Source organism: Syngnathoides biaculeatus, chromosome 7 (genome assembly GCF_019802595.1).
Source record: "Syngnathoides biaculeatus isolate LvHL_M chromosome 7, ASM1980259v1, whole genome shotgun sequence".
Classification (NCBI taxonomy): Eukaryota; Metazoa; Chordata; class Actinopteri; order Syngnathiformes; family Syngnathidae; genus Syngnathoides; species Syngnathoides biaculeatus.
In genome coordinates, this window is record NC_084646.1 from 6,301,298 (window position 1) to 6,318,442 (window position 17,145).

Below are 17,145 nucleotides of genomic sequence, written 5' to 3' on the forward strand. Positions count from 1 at the left end.
GTGTGAACGACAAGTATCTGGCGTGCAACTACCTGATGTAGGGCTGCTCGCAGTAGTACCACGCGATCTTGGGGGCGGGGAATCCCTCGGCCACGCAGCGCACTTGGCCGTCCACCGGGCCTTCGTGCGACACGATCTCGGGCTTAGCTGAGAAGAAATGACATGTGGTTTCATTTAAAAAATAAATGAATAATAATATTAATAATAATAATTGAAGCCACTCACTGGTCACGAAGATGGTAAAGGTTTCGTTCACCGAGACGTCTTGGTTGGAAGCTTTAAACATGTAAACGCCGCCTTCCGACAGCTTCAGTCGCACTAATCTCAGCTCGCTGCTGTACCTGAACACCACGGAAATGTGTAAAAAACGGCGTCACCAAATGTCACAAATACGTTTATGCATCAGCCTCTGCTCATTTAAATTAAAACACGCTTTTTAAACACGTAGTAAATCTATGAGAACACAAAAAAATAATGCATTTGCTTTTAAGAGGCAAGTCTTGCGAGAATCTGGCTGTGAGCCGTGGCAGACAGCAGCTTTTGCAGGAGTGGAGAAGAAGAATCGCTTAAAAATTTCATTCATTCGTTCATTTTCCGAGCCGCTTATCCTCACAAGGGTGCTATGGCCTATCCCGGCTATCAACAGGCAGGAGGTGGGGCACATCCCGAACTGGTTGACAGCCAACAGTCAGCCTCACAATCACACCTAGGGGCAATTTAGAGTGTCCAATTAATGTTGCATGTTTTTGGGATGTAGGAGGAAACCAGAGTGGCCGGAGAAAACTCAACGCAGGCACGGGGCTGGGATTTGGACCCTGGTGCCCAAAATTGGGAGGCCAATGCCATAACCAGTTGCGCCACTTAAAAAATTCAGTTGGGTCGTAATACGGTCACAGAAACATTTAGTTTAATTGTTATTCGTGTTTTAAATTTTGTTTTTGCTTTTTTTACATTTCACCCATAACATTTCAACTTTAACCCTTTCCGGGCCGGGGCTGCACATTTGCGACAGGTTTAATATAATCGAAATTCTTAAGTCCAGAGTTATCATTTTCTGAAAGTATCCGATTTTTCTCTCTGCAAACTTTTATTTGCTCCAGAGAGGGTTTAGTGTTGGCAATTTATGAAGTTTCATGGCAAAAATTACTTGAATTCTTGATTATTTGTTGATTATTGTGATTAAAAATGAATTATTGATTTAATTATCCCCCAAACAACAAAAACAAACAAATTATAATAATATGCCGTGGTTCCCTTGCCGCTCACAAATAAAGCAATTACTGTCCGTTTAGTTGACGTGCATTTGATTAGCGTCACCCTTTTGGGCTCAAAGAACTCAAGGCGCTCTTCTTTCCGTCGTTTTTGTCATGGGGCTGCGAGTCCCGCGGGGCCCACGTTAAATTCCACCCCCGTCCGTGGTGTGTGTGTGTGTGTGTGTGTGTGTGTGTGTGGCAGGTTGTTGTTGTGGGTCGCACCCGTAGTTGCGCGCGCTCTGCGTCGTGATGACGTGGTCGCTGTTATTCTTCAGCTCGTGGCCCATGAAGCTCCAGGAGAAGGTGCGGGGCCTCGGGTAAGCCTCCATCTCCACCAGCAGCGATAAACTATCGCCGGAGCGCACGTGGACGGTCCTGTTGCTCGTCGACGTTACGTTGATGAATCCCTTGTCTGGAGGGAAACATGACGCGGTGTTACAAACCCGTAGAGTAAAAGTAGCACAAAATCTGCCTTCACAATGACGACGACAAGTCAGTGCAACTTTGACCTCACCCCAGGATGATTTGACCTACACAATAAACGCAACCCAGAAGAACTTAAATTAACTGGAAGGAAGGAACGAAGGAAGGAAGGAAGAGTCAGAGAGAAGGAAAAAATAGTTGGATGTAAAGTATGGCTGAAGGGAGGTGGGAAGTAAGGAAAGATGAAACAAGCACGAAAGAATTGGAAGTTAGATGAGGAAGGAGAAAGAAACAAAGGAAGGATGGAAGGATGCGAGAAAGGATGGATTGGAGTAACTTAGGGAAGAAAGGAAAAATGAAGGGAGGGAGGGTGAAAGGTAGGAAGTAAGAAAGGATGGATGTGAGGGAGCTGTGAGGAAGGAAGGAAGGAAGGAATGAAAAGAATGTTGCAGGATAAGTAGGATGAAGATGAAAGGAAGTAAGGAAAGATAGAACAAGCACGAAAGAATGGAAGGGAGAAAGAAAGATGGAAGGAAGGAAAAGAATGTGGTAGGATAAGTGGGATGAATGAAGAAAGACAGGATGAAGGAAGAAAGGAAAGAAGAGTCGGAGAGAAGGAAAAAAGAGTTGAAGGATGTAAAGTCTGGCTGAAGTGAGGTGGGAAGTAAGGAAAGATGGAACAAGCACAAAAGAACGGAACGGAGGTGTGGAAGGAGAAAGAAAGATGGAAGGAAGGATGGATTGGAGTAACTTAGCGAAGAAAGTAAAAATGAAGGGAGGGAGGGTGAAAGGTAGAAAGTAAGAAAGATTGGACATGAGGAAGCTGTGAGGAAGGAAGGAAGGAAGGAAGGAAGGATGGATGGACGAGAAGGAAGGACAGAAACCCCCACCCGGAACCTGAAACCAAAATTTCAAAACCAAACTACAAAAACTAATCTTGCTCGTGACCCAAACTTGAAATGTGAACCCTGGATAAGATTCTAAAAAAACCCAAAACCTTTTAAAGACCAACTTTCGAAGGCTAAAGTGGCTTCGAAACCCCTCAAAACTGTCCACGAACGCCCCTCCCGCTTCCCAATACCTCGAAAGCCCGTCGTTGAAACCGGGTCCAGTCATTGGAATTATACATGGGTGTAACTTTCGCCAGTGTACTGACCGTAGACGTCGAGCCACACGGCGCGCACGCTGAGCCCCCTCTCGTTCTCGGCCTCGCAGCGGTAGCGTCCGGCGTCCCGGCGGGCGACGGCGGCCACGCGCAGGGTGGCGCTGCGCATGTGGTCGAAGTGCTCCGCCCGGATACGCGACGCAGTGTCAACCTTGGCTGGTTGCTGTGGATACCAGACGGCACCCTGTCAACGCCCAGAGATCTCTAGAGATTAACCCCGTCTGCATGGCTATCCTCGCCAAACACACACACACACACACGTGCAATACACACTTGCATACAAATACACAGTCCAGAACTTGAAACTCCGACCCCTTAAATTAAGGGGGACCAAACCCGACCCGAGGACCAGTTTTAAAATCCCGCAAACGGGCCCACGTGCTGTAGTTTTGACACCCCTTTCTGATCTGTACAGAAATTTCGACGCAAACGAAAAATATTGCATTTGTAGACTCTGATGACTAGGTTCTTGGACGTGTCTCGTTATTCATTATTAATATAGCATTTGTGGATTACATAGTTTTGGGTCCGGATTCAGCGCACCTCCAAAGTCACAAAAGATAGAATTGAAATATGAATTCGAAACATCAATTCAGTGAACATTTAAGGATTAATAGTTGGCTTAATGAGTGCATCGGTATTGATACAAATGTCGACAAATATATTTATCCATCCATCCATCCATCCATTTGCTTCGCCGCTTATCCTCACGAGGGTCCCGGGGAGTGCTGAAGCCTATCCCAGCTGGTACACCCTGAACTGGTCGCCAGCCAATCGCAGGGCACATGGAGACAAACAACAGCCGCACTCACGATCACGCCTTGGGGCAATTTCGAGTCTCCAATGAATGTTGCATGTTTTTTGGGATGTGGGAGGAAACCGGAGTGCCTTGAGGAAACCCAGGCAGGCACGGGGAGAACATGCAAACTCCACACAGGGGGGTCCGGATTTGAACCCGGGACCTCAGAACTGTGAGGCCAACGCTTTATGAGGATTCTAGTTCGGATTTTGACAGTTATGGATAATGGGTCAAATGGACCCTTTGTACAATTGTCTGATTGTTTTGGGAAGTAGTATGTGGTGTGAAAGTGGCTTACTAGATCCATCCATGCAATTTCTTAGCCGCTTATCCTCACAAGGGGTGCGGGGAGTACTGGAGCCTATCCCAGGAGGCGGGCAGGGTACACCCTGAACTGGTCGCCAGCCAATCGCAGGGCAAATAGAGACAAACAGCCGCACTCACAATCACACCTATGGGCAATTTAGAGTGTCCAATTAATGTTGCATCCATCCATCCATTTTCTTTGCCGCTTATCCGCACAAGGGCAGCAGGGAGTGCTGGAGCCTATCCCAGCTGTCAACGGGCAGTAGGCGGGGTACACCCTTGAACCGGTCGCCAGACAATCGCCGGGCACATGGAGAAAAAACAGCCGCAATCACAATCACACCTATGGGCAATTTCGAGTGTCCAAATAATGTTGCATGTTTTTGGGATGTGGGAGGAAACCGGAGTGCCCGGAGAAAACCCACACAGGCACGGGGGAGAACATGCAAACTCCACACAGGCGGGTCCGGGATTGAACGCTTTACCATCTGATCCACCGTGCCGCTCATCTTAATAGATGAATATTATTTATTAACAAGTGCGTAAATGATGGCATTAACTGTATGATAAAAAAATAATTATAATTTTTATTCTCTTTGGCTTTCTAAACCATTTAGGGTTAGACTGAAATGCTGAGTGATGGACTAAATAATGAGATACTGTATAAAGTATAACATTTTTGATCTGACAATCACGGGTCAAATTGACCGATTATAATGTTGAGTTTCACTGAGAAGTAAATGACTGTAAGGGAAATAAAAAATGAGTTATTATTCGAGTTATAAAGTTTAAACAAATCAATTTTTAATCCCTTTTTTGAAGATGGGTCAAATTGACCATAGTCAATAGTCTTTGACTTTTATTATGTTGCAAATGACTTAAATAATGACATACCGGATAAAGTATAAAATTTTTGACACTTTTTTTTTTCTATATCTGACAAAAACGGGTCAAATTGACCGATTATACAGTTGGAGAGTTTCACTTAGAAGTAAATGATTGTTAGGGAAATAAAAATGAGGTATTGCTATAGTTATAAAGTTGTAAATAAATCCATTTTTATCTCTTTTGGAAGATGGGTCAAATTGACCCATTGTAGTCTTTGGGTTTTATTACATTGTAAATTACTTTCAAAGAGGAAGTTAAAGATGAAATTGCTGTATTGAGATTTTTTTTTCCAGGCTGTGGCACATTTGGATAACGGGTCAATTTGACCCGTTATGAAGTTGTTGGCTTAAAGTGTATACAATTATGAATATTGATTGAAACGGTGACTAAAATAAGTAAATGTACTTTTTTTTCCCCACAATCCTTTTGGATCATTTAAGATGCCCCGGGTCAAATTGACCCTGGAGCATTATTGCTGTTCCTGACAAAACACAGATTGTTTTTTTTTTTTTTTTCCCCAAATATGATAATATTGCGATATTTCCGGCGGCAGGAGAATGCAAAAGTGTCTCACCGAGCCGGGCGGGGCGACCCACTTGAGCTTGATGTCGCCGTTGACGTTGGTGGTGTTGCAGGTGAGGGCCAGGCCCTCGTTCAGGGTCAGGACGACCCGCTCGGGCGCTTGCATCTCGATGACGGGGGGCGCCACGGGGACTAAAAGGGGGAATGAGGACAAACGATGAGGTGATCTGTACTATACTTAAATATTTATGTTTCTCATAGGTGTACTTTTATTAATCACATATTTTTAATAAATTATTTTTCCCAGCTTCATATTTTTACACAAATATATCTAGGAGTCACTGATGGTGTAGTGGTAAACACGCCCGCTCAGGGATGTGTTCATAACTGACTGGCGACCAATTCAGGGTGTAGTCCGCCTTTCGCCCGAAATAGACTCCAGCGCTGCCGTGACCCTTGTGAGGATAAGCGGCTTCTGTAATGGATGGATCTCTACATCTACGTAACCCTTTACACACTCTTCAGGTCAGATTTGATGGCAATAAAAATGGCTGAAAGGTAAAAAATTTGATGCACCCTGATAGTGACCAAAAATGACGAAAACACAAAAATTAAAATATTTTAAAATTGTGTACATTGTGGGCGTGGCGGGTCACATTTGACGCGTGTCAGCTAAAACTGAATTTTAGATTCGGTCACGGTGACAATCTTGAAACTGAAACTGGGCCTGCCATAAATGTGTATTTGTTATGAACCCCCATATTTAGTTATCAACCAATCCATCCATTATCCAAGCTGCTTATGCTCACAAGGGATGGATGGATGGATCGCTACATCTACGTAACCCTTACACACTCTTCAGGTCAAATTTGATGGCAATAAAAATGGCTGAAACGTAAATTTTTTTGCACCCTGATATTGACTAAAAGTAACCAAAACACACAAAAATGTTAATATTAAATATATATATATATATATATATAATATTAAAATAGTGTATATTGTGGGTTTATTTATATTTATATGTATATAATATATTATAATAAAATATTAAAATAGTGTATATTGTGGGTGTGGCGGGTCACATTTGACGCGTGTCAGCTAAAACTGAATTTTAGATCCGGTCACAGTGACAATCTTGAAACTGGGCCTGCCATAAATGTGTATTTGTTATGATATGTCATAATCAACCAATCCATTCATTATACAAGTTGCTTATCCTCACAAGGGTCACAGGAGAGCCCGAGCCTATCCCAGCTAGCTTGGGGGGGGGGGGGGGGGAGGCAGACTACACCCCGATCCGGTCACCAGTCAGTCGCAGGGCAGATATCAACACTGTCGCTGAACGGGAATCAAACCCACGCTGCTTGCACCAAAGTCAGGTGTGTGTACCACTACACCATCAGTGCCTCCCAACCAGTCAACTAAACAAAATTAGGCAGCAAGGGAATGAAGGAGAGAGGGAAGAGGATGCTGAGTTAGGAAAGAAGGAATGAAAGATGGACTTAAGGAGGAAAAGAAGGGATTAAGAAAGGAATGGAGGGAGGGAGGAAATTAGGAAGAGAGGATGTGCAGTGTAAGGAAAGAAAAAAATGATGGCTGGACAAAAAGGACGGAAGGAAGGGAAGAATGGATGGAAGAAGGGAATGAATGATGGTCAGAGGAAACGGAGTCAAAGGTCAAGGTCAAACTCATTAAGCTTTAGTCGTCCTTTGAATTCCGACAGGCCGGAATAGATTTTAAAAAGACAATTTTGAGGATTATTATTATTATTATTTTTTTTTTTTTTAAGTCAAATCGAGCTTCACGGCCACCTGGCTTGACGGTCAGGTGATAGTTGTGCGAGCGCACGCGCCTCCCCCGCAGCGTGCCGGCGCACACGTAGCAGCCCTCGTAGGCCTTGCGCGCGTCGGCCACGGCCACGCCTCGCTCCAGGCTGGCGGAGTGGCGCAGGCCGGCGGGCAGGGGCTCGCCGGAGCAGGTCTCCAGGCGCAGCTCGGACAGGCCGGGATCGGTTGCCAGGCAGGGGATGGAAGCGGCGTCGCCCACGCGGGTGAGGATGTTGAACACCATCGATTTCCTGAAAGGGTTGTCAGGATCTGCCAAAACAAAAGCAGCAGAAGATGTAAGGGGGGGGGGGGGGGGCGGAATTGGTTTTCTTTTTTCCGCTTGTTTGTTCCATCCCAGTGAGACATTTCAGTTATTTTATGATTTCAATCCCGATCCATTTTCTCCGCTTCCTATAGGACGGGTGTCAAACTCAAGGCCCGGGGGCAAGATCTGGCCCGCCACGTGATTTTTATGCGGTCCGTGAAAGCAAATCATCCGTGTCAACTGCCATGATTCTTGTGAAAAATCTGTACAAAAAGTTCAAATTGTCGTGCATCATAAATGATAGCATTATTGTGTTACCAAACGTGAAAATCGGGTGAAAAACCCGTTACACTTGATTTCAGACACCGACGCTAGTTTGTAAATTTTGTGTGTAAAAACGGTGATGCCATCAAAGATTCGCATAGTTTCACAGTCTTACTGGCTCTCTGAGGGGAAACCATAACGAAAATGTGGCCCCAGACAAAAATTAATTTTACAAGCTTGCGTTAGGGTCGATCACTGCTGCCTCCGGGCCAGCGGTCGGGCACGCATCCCGGTCTGCTTGCCAGCCGATCACAGGGAAGCCGGATTTCAGTTCTAACCCCCCCCAACCTCAGAATTATGAAGTATATGTGCTAAGCATCAGGCTAACTGAGACATTTTCCATATCGTCGCTGTCGTACGGTCGTCATATTTTCTTTTCATGTTCTGGGTTTATCGTTACGTCACTTGTAAAGTGTTGAAAACGGCACGAGAACAAATCAACGTGGGTCGTTTTCCTCACTCTGCGGGATCCGCGATACATAGACTGGGTTTTTTTTCTTAAACCGTAAGAAATAAATATAGTTGGGTTAGCTGTATTATTTTTATTTTTTTTTTGTTAAAAATGGATTAGTGCGCCGCTTTGATGCAGCAGGAAGCGCGCGTCGACTCCTTTATTTCCGCTGCAGAGTTTAGGAAAATGTAACCACACTCAATTTGCTTTTGTGAAGTATTCAAAGCTTTATTTCTGCTTGGGGGATGTTTCCTACCATTTTAATGACTGACAGCATGATAAATGTGTCTTTTTTTTTCTTTGCACATTATATTAGTGATTGAACATTATTTTGTGGCGGTGTTGCGCGATGCGTGTGTACAACGTTATTTGGTACAATAATTTAATGTCCTGAAAAGTAGCTGTTTTCGACATGCTTGGATTCAGATCAACGCATGTTATTTTGTAGCATTTCTCTTGGAAACACTGTTTCCTATGTATGGATTATTATTATTATTTTTTTTTTTGTCCAATCAGATTTAAGATTTTACGTGTTGCCATGTCAGTCTAATGATCCCAGGGCCTTAAGAATCATTAGTGCTGATTCATAGTCAGATCATTTATTTACTGTATGGCCAATGTAACATAAACTTTATAATATTACATAATTATTAGGGTGGCACGGTGGATTAGCTGTTAAAGCTTTGGCCTCGCAGTTCTGAGGAGCCGGGTTCGATCCCGGACCCGCCAGTGTGGAGTTTGCATGATCTCCCCTTGCCTGCGTTGCTCCCCGCGACCCGTGTGAGGATAAGCGGCAAAGAAAGTGGATGGATGGATATTATCTACAGATGAAGAAAAGTCCTTTTTGTTCTTGTTCTCAGCTAAAGATGTTGAAATCCTCTCACAACCCGAAGATACACTTTTATTGGCCATAGACAATCTTGGGATAGTTTTGCTTTAATCGAGATTTTCTCTGATAAGTGGCTTTCACAATTGTTAGTGATATGGAGCCAAAGTGTAATAACTCCCCCAAAAGGCAGTGAAAGATAGAAAATAAATACATAAAAAAAAAAAAAAAGTGTGTTCCCGGTGGTGGTCCGTGTTGGCCTCCCGCGTGAAAAAGAGCTTTTGTGTGCGGTGCCTGTGAGCAAGGAGTGTTCTGACGGGACTAAGCAGCGCATGATATCATCCTGCAGCGATGGCAGCGGGCCAACGGAAGACGCGGGCCAAAAAAAAGTCATGCTCGTACCCTACCTGCGCTGGGCCTCGACTAAAAAATATCACCACGTAGCAGCTCACCCACGCTTCGGTGCATGCTGCCGCTAAATTGTGGTTTTAGCTGTTATGCTATGTTAAAAATGAAATTGGGGAGAATAAATACAAAGTATTACTAGGCGGGGGAAAAATTCTGAATTAAGTGGGGAATTTTATGAAAAGTGGGAAGATCATATAAAATGTGTCTGGATTTAAAAAAAAAAAAACAATTCAGACTAATATGAGAATGAAATTGAAAGTTTGTAATTTAAAAAAATGAAGCTGGAATATTATATCAAAATAGAATATAGTCGGAAGAATATAAATATAGTATAAATTATTATAAATCATGTAATATATATTATTATATGTTATACAGTCTAAATTACAAAAATAAAGCCAGAATACTGAGACAAAAAGTGTAGCATTACATGAAAAATGGTGTAAAATTATGAGACTAAAGCCAGAATGCTATGAAAATAAAGTACAATATTAATATGGAATGGGGGGAAAATGGTAATTTTCCAAAAATGAGGTAAATTGTATATTTTGGGGGAGAAGATTTCTAAAGTTTGTAATCTTATGAGTGTAAAGCAAAAAATACATTTTAAAAAAGCTAATTTTGCAGAAGTCTTATGATATTATGAGAATACAATGAGAAATGCAAAATTTTATTTTTAAGAATAAAGTCATAATATTTGTTGAGTTTTATACTTTCATTTTTTAAAGAATAAATGTAGAATGTAATGAGAATCAAATAATAATGATAATGACAATAATAATAATAATAACAATGTTAGTGATGATAATACAAAAATATAGACAATACCAATAGATTTTTCAGTGGGAATTTTACAAGGATAAAGCCAGAATATTACGTGAATAAGTGAATAAAATGTCATCAATTCCGGAACCAGAATATAGCTGTTGCATTTGTTGAAATGTGTCTTAACGAAGCCTTCACCCCCGTCCGCCCCCGAAATCAGGTATCCAGGTTACCGTTGACAAAGACGTAGATGGATGCCTTCTGGCCGCTGGTCCTCTCCAGGCACACGTAGCGGCCCATGTGGACGGGCAGGGCGCGGGCCACGTGCAACGCCGACGCGCCCTCCGTCCGCTGCTCCCCCCGCACCTTGGGCCGCTCCTCCCGGTGCCACTGCATCTCCTTGTCGCCCTGGCAGCGCAGGTCGAAGGGCGCGTTGAGCGGGACCACCAGGTGGGGCCCGGCGGGGGTGATGCTAGGCTTGGTGTGACCTGTAAAGCAGAAAAATGACAAAAGAATTTTTTTTTTTTCTTCCCCCCACTGGACAAATCCGGTTTTCTGATAACGGTGCTTTCCCGTATGTGGCAGCACAAAATGTTACTAAACTGACGGCGTGCAGGCGGCACGGTGGATCAGCTGGTAAAGCGTTGGCCTCACAGTTCTGAGGTCCCGGGTTCAATCCCGGACCCGCCTGTGTGGAGTTCGCATATTCTCCCCGTGTCTGCGTGGGTTTTCTCCGGGCATTCCGGTTTCCTCCCACATCCCAAAAACATGCAACATTAATTGGACAATCTAAATTGCCGCTAGATGTGATTGTGAGTGCGGCTGTTTGTCTCGATGTGCCCTGCGATTGAGCTGGCGACCAGTTCAGGGTGTACCCAACGCGCCTCCTGCCCGTTGACAGCTGGAAAAGGCTCCGGCACCCCCTGCGACCCTTGCGAGGATAAGCGGCTAAGAAAATTGGAGGGATGGATGACGGCGTGCAACTCAAAATTCAGAATTGATTGAATATGATAAAAGCACATGGAAAAAACATTTCTCAAAACTATAGGACATCAACTCCCACTTAATACAATTATTACAAAAAGATATTGAAATGATAAACCATGGCATGATAGATGCCTTTAATAGAAGCCTCCAGAGAGTTCAGGTCTTTATTACTGAGATCATTTTTACATCATAAAACACACTTCTTGGACTAGCACCGTCATGCCATAATATTTTGCACCCCCCCCCCCCGCCCCCCCAACAGCCCTTGCACACACACTCAAGGGAATGTCAAAGTCTTTGACAAGACCTTCGCCAACGACTCAAAAACTCTCAATTAAGGCCACGGATGGTAGTGATTGGCCGATCAATCCAAATATTGCTAGTATCAATACCGTATCGGTAGTAGTATCGGTATCGGTAAGGGATCAATACACTTGTGCGCACTGGTCCATACAAATGACTTGAGATGTATCAATTTGGCTGATTTATCTGTCAGAGATTAAAAAAAATGTAACAAACCTAATTTTATAAAGTACAGAGTAGGAAGTAGAGATAATGCATAGACCAAAAGTAAAAAATCATCAGGAAAAAAAAAATGTAAAGAACGGATACCCGAGAAGTCTACCTATACAACAAACGTATTTATCCGGGACCGGGTTACTTCCCACCGCTGCCGGATCAGCACTCGCAAAAACCTTATTCGGGTCTAATCCGCAAGTTTAAAGGCGCTACGTCTGACCCAAACATAAACAAAAGATTGTACCCGCCTCCAGGTTGATGACACGAGCTTAGCAGCGCCAACACCGCCACGCGTGGGGGCGGACACGGGGGACGAAGTGCTGTTTTATAAACAGATTCAAACTATTCAGAACACATACGAGTACCTCCAATATTGACCCGGTGCCGTGTTTTCATATCAACCAGTTCCGCACAATTTTTTTTCATCTGCTTTCTTTTTGTTCAACTAGTCGACATGAAAATCCCGCGTATCCCGCTACGTTATTTTACGAAGCTAAAACCGTTTGCATGAATATGTATGTGCAACCGCAAAAAAAAAAAAAAAAAAAAACAAAGTCTGCAAAAAGTAAGTTATTTTTCGCCAGTCGGGTCTGTTGCAGTCAGAATGGGAATTCTCAGACTGTTTGCTTTTAGGAGGTCAGTTGAACAAACGACCCCGCGGCAAGGCATCGGCAAAGCTGCACCACCAACTGGGCAGAGGCATAAAAATCGATTGACCATTTTGTGGGATTGATTAATCATGCCTGGAAGGAAATGAAACGGCCGCGAGAACAAGTGACGCTGTTTATTCACTCGAGTGTTCTGGCTCAAGGAGGCCTTTGGGGTGCGATGCGGTTTCCAACCCTCTTTTTGGTCCACGTTTGATTGGGACATTTGAGGCGTTCAAAAATAGAGCCACGCCTCGGTAGAGCATTTTTTTTGCCAACAGTGAAAAGCCAAACAAATATTATGTAAAACTCATCCAAAATAAAGGTTTGACAAATGAATTTTCTCGGGGTTGTCTGGAAATGACCTCAAGGACCACTTTGAAAGAGCTTTTTAGTTGTTGAATATGTAGCAAAGCCTGAATGAAAATTATTCTGGAACCAGATTATTAAAAAAATAAATCATTTTTACACAATTGACAGAAAAAAAACAAGATGTCTGCTTTTACTTTGAATTCTTCATTTAAAGATCAGTCTGTGTGCATACCCGAATGTCCAACACACACGAATGTGGGATCAGTGCAGTTTTCTGCAAATGGTGGACTAAGTCTCCAGAAGCAGGTTATATAATGGACTGTTCACTTGGCGAATGCATTTTTACCTGATATATTTCTTTTTTTTTTTTTTTTTTTTTTACCCACACATCAAATTTGATCATAAATCGCCGCGATGGCAACACGAAAAACTGCTAAAGAAAGCCCGATAAAAGCCAGAATCTTGCATGTCGCTTCACCGAAGACGCTAAATTGTCGATATTTTTTCGTACTCTGAAAGTAAAGACGGCCAACTGGTGTTTCCTGGATTCTCCGACCCAAGAATTCGAATCGAAATGCAAGCCTTGCACTGAAGTGACGGTGAACCAAAGCTGCGATCGTACCTCCAACTGAAGGTAAGATTTCCGTCCTTGCGACACGCGTCCAAGGAATTCGTTTGTATTGTTGTGTCACCGATCGTGATTCTGCAAGCGATATTATTGATCATAAAACGGGCAGCCCTTTGATCAAAGGGGCCTTTTTGTGATTCACATTTATGAATCCCGTGGTAGAAGTCTTACCATATTTCAAGACCGCAGATTGGAGATTAATTTGAAAAGATTTTGACTCCATTATTATCACGATCACTATCACGATACTTCTTGTTAATAAGGTTGCGGATGTACTTGAGTCAAACCCGGGGGAGAGGCGAGGTAACAAACAAACAAACATTTGCATTCTTGCCTCTTACGGGCAATTTTGGGAGTTTTCAGTGAACATACCAAGTTATCGAAATGAGAAATATCCGAAAAAAGAAAAACAGAAAAGCAAGACTCGAACCGTGAACCCAGTTGTCCATCTGTTTGCTACTCATTCCCACGCCCTTTCATCTCTATTCCCGGTCGCCAAGGAAACTCTTTGTGTGTTTTCCCAGACCTGATAGGGAATCGAGCGCGTTCCCAAGCCGTAAAAGTGTCTCTGACCACAAAAAAAAAAAAAAAAAAAAAAGCAGAAGCTTTCCGTCCTCTTTCAAGGTGTAATTCAGCCGCTGGGGCGTGGTGGCGTGAAGCTCCGCAATTACAAGCCGGCAAACAAGCCAGGTGCAATTCCGAGGTTTGTTGCGTGTCTCAATATTTGCCCGGAGGTGCCGCCAATGCAGGTTCGCTGGGATAAATGCAGACACGCTTACCCGGGAGGAGGTCCAAACATATAGCAGAGTGTGACACGCTAAAGGTGAATTAGGCCTCCCGGTAACGTCTCCTGCGTGCGGAGAAGGGCTTAAGACAAACTTCACGGCGTTGGCCCGCTACGTCACGTGACACGTAAGCCGAGCGCGCACGCCGGCCCGCAGATATTCTCGCCCGCACGGGAACGCAACAACAACAAGCAAAAAAAAAAAATGCAGGAAGTCTGCAAAAGGTGGCTCTGCTGCACTTCGACCCGTATCCAAACCGCCTTTTTCATACCTACGATTTTGAAAGGCATTTCTCCCGGGGAGCCACTCCGTGTTGTACATTATTTCCAAATACATCGTGGATCACGTAACGCTGACGCAGTATTTCAAAATGCATCGTGCATCACGTAATACTGACGTAATGATAAACACACACACAAAAAAAAAAAACTGCCGTCTTACTTTCTTGATGATCAATAACAATGCGAATCAGACACGAGAATGCATTTCCTTGTTTCAGAAATCAACATATGGAATCCGCCACGTTTGTTTACACATTTTTGTTGTTGCGAACTTGGGTTTTGACTCCCCGTCCCCCTTTTGGACCACAGTATTTGGTTCTGGACTCACCGAAGCGTTGCACAACGCACCTTTGCACACCGGCTTGGGAGTGTTCTGACCCTTAGGGTCAGAGTTAGCGTTTACGAAATTCTGATCGAACATTTTGACATTTCTGCTGTTCTGAACATTGGACTGATTGCAGACCAGAACAGCCCTGCAGTGTCACAGCTGCACATTTGCATGAAATCAAAAAGTCGTTTTCTCCCCCCAAAATATGTTTATTTTAGTTTTTTTGTTTACACGCAGACACACACACACACACACGCCCCAAAAAATGAAACAAAAACCACTCTGCACGAGGTACACGCGTTTTTTTCCACACTCTCTTCATCTAAATAATGCAAGCGGCTGTGTTTGGTATCCACGGGTGTCCTCTTGCCGGATCGGGCTTCACGCAAACGCGCGAGAAATAATGACATAAAAACGTGCGTCGGCGCAAAGCTGGCACGCGCGCCGTGCGTAAAAACGACTCCCGAGCGAACAGTTACCACGCAACAAGTTGCCCTCTTGAAATACTCACAGGGAATTATAAAATGGGAGAAGGGGTTGGGGGCAGGGGGGTTTCGCCTACCTGGGTGGATTGCGAATTGCAGCACGGTAGACAGCAGCGGTATCCAGCGGTAATCCATAGTTAGAGTCCCATGGGGGTAGCTGCGTACGAGAGCCGGCGATGAAGGTGCGGGAGGGGGACGGCGGCGGCGGAGCTGCGCTACACGCCACTCTCGTGGAAAAGAAGAAGCGGAGGTGCCCTCAGAACGCTTCCGGAGCGCAGGCCGGAGCCGGTGGACATTGCTGGGCCGGGGACGCGCACGGCGGGAAGGTGCGTGCGGCTGGCTGAAACTGCGGCGTGGACATGTTCTTGTGTGCGAGTGCAGTCGCTGCGCTGAGCTCCGCCGCTTAAATCAGGTGGGGGGATGGGGGGGGGGCGAGAGGAAAGAGAGAGAGAGAGAGAGAGAGAGAGAGAGAGAGAGTCAAGTCTTGTAAGTTGTGCTGCTTTTAATGAACTATGTAGAACAAAGACATAATAAGGCATAGATATTGAGAGCAGAGAATAGGAAAAGTGCAACCCCCCACCCCCAAAAAAAAAAAAAAAAAATTCAAAACAAAAAGCGCACTGCACGCCAAAAGGATTTGGACTTCAGAGGTCCGTTGGGACGCCACGTGAAGAGGCCAGATCATAAATTTCCGAGCTCCAATTCAAGACGAGTGGAAGTTCCTTGGAGAGACCACGCTGTGAGATTTTTTTTTTTTTGACCCTTTGGGGTGCCGCAAATTGCCGAACTTTGCCGACAGAAAAAAAAAAAAAAAAAGTACATAGGAGCAATAGTCGAAGATCTCAAATGGATTTCGCTCCTCTGACGGAGAATGTGCTTTGAATTGTCACTGGAACCTCTAAATTCGGGCAAAGAAAAATGCGGCGGTGGACAAAGTAGACAATATTTCTCATATCTGAATAGGAAAAGTGCATCGACGCGTCAACATTTTCCATTCACTGATGAGGAAAGCTCAGCTACTCAAAGAACTGAAATGTCATTTTCAAATTCCACCAAACAAAAAAACCCACCATCCATTCATCCATTCATTTTCTAAGCCACTTATCCTCACGAGGGCCGCAGGGAGTGCCGGAGCCTCTCCCAGCTGTCAACGTGCAGGAGGCGGGGGACACCCCGAACTGGTTGCCACACAATCGCAGGGCACATGGAGACAGACAACAGGCTCACAATCACACCTATGGGCAATTTAGAGTGTCCAATTAATGTTGCGTGTTTTTGGGATGTGGGAGGAAACCGCAGTGCCCGGAGGAAACCAACGCGAGCACGCGGAGAAGCGGAGGACTGTAGAGGTTTCAAGATCAAGTCCTCAGGTTGCTGGTTCAATTCCAGCTCTAAGGATGTTTTTGAGAATTGTTCATCGTTATTAGAACAAAAAAAAAAATGGGACTTTTTCCATCTGAATCTACCTTCGAGAAAGTGCAACAATTGCTCCATTGAAAACTATCAGATGTTGGCAATACTGATGAAAATATTGATGAATCGCAGCATTATTGGAAGCCATTTATGTCGTATGGTGCATGATTGACGCATGAAGCCATGATTATTTTCCGCCATACATTTTCTGAGCTGCCTATCCTCACAAGGGTCGTGGGAGTGGTGGAGCCAATCCCAGCTGTCATCGGGTAGGAGGCGGGGCACACCCTGAACTGGTTGCCAGCCAATCACAGGAGGTCACACGGTGACAGAAAACAGTCGCACTCACAAACAATTTGGAGTGTCCAATGAATGCAACTTTTTGGGATGTGGGAGGAAACCGGAGTGCCCGGAGAAAACCTTGCGCAGGCATGGGAAGAACTTGCGGCGCCAGGATTTGAAACCCGGTCCTCAGAACCGTGAGGTCAACGCCCTAACCTTTTGCGTCCCCGTGCCGCCGAAAACACTACCACGGA

At 44.5% G+C, this 17,145-nt stretch overlaps 1 protein-coding gene and 1 long non-coding RNA gene across 5 annotated transcripts in view; one reads left to right on the top strand and one right to left on the bottom strand.

Moving 5' to 3' along the window:
- The window catches only part of LOC133503121 (uncharacterized), a 62,332-nt gene extending 47,971 nt beyond the window's left edge, over nt 1-14,361 (top strand). For 3 of the 4 annotated variants that reach the window (XR_009795642.1, XR_009795648.1, XR_009795646.1), the window contains one exon: nt 13,209-14,361. This is a non-coding gene — a long non-coding RNA (uncharacterized LOC133503121). The remainder of the gene's footprint in view (nt 1-13,208) is intronic. The other variant, XR_009795645.1, reaches the window with a different exon arrangement.
- The window catches only part of kita (KIT proto-oncogene, receptor tyrosine kinase a), a 48,497-nt gene that overhangs the window by 19,516 nt on the left and 11,836 nt on the right, over nt 1-17,145 (bottom strand). The window contains exons 2-9 of the mRNA XM_061824345.1: nt 15,274-15,598; nt 10,458-10,712; nt 7,171-7,455; nt 5,409-5,548; nt 2,833-3,025; nt 1,476-1,665; nt 226-341; nt 33-147 (exon numbers count right to left, since the gene is read on the bottom strand). Coding sequence (XP_061680329.1) covers nt 33-147; nt 226-341; nt 1,476-1,665; nt 2,833-3,025; nt 5,409-5,548; nt 7,171-7,455; nt 10,458-10,712; nt 15,274-15,598 — 1,619 coding nt within the window. The remainder of the gene's footprint in view (nt 1-32; nt 148-225; nt 342-1,475; nt 1,666-2,832; nt 3,026-5,408; nt 5,549-7,170; nt 7,456-10,457; nt 10,713-15,273; nt 15,599-17,145) is intronic.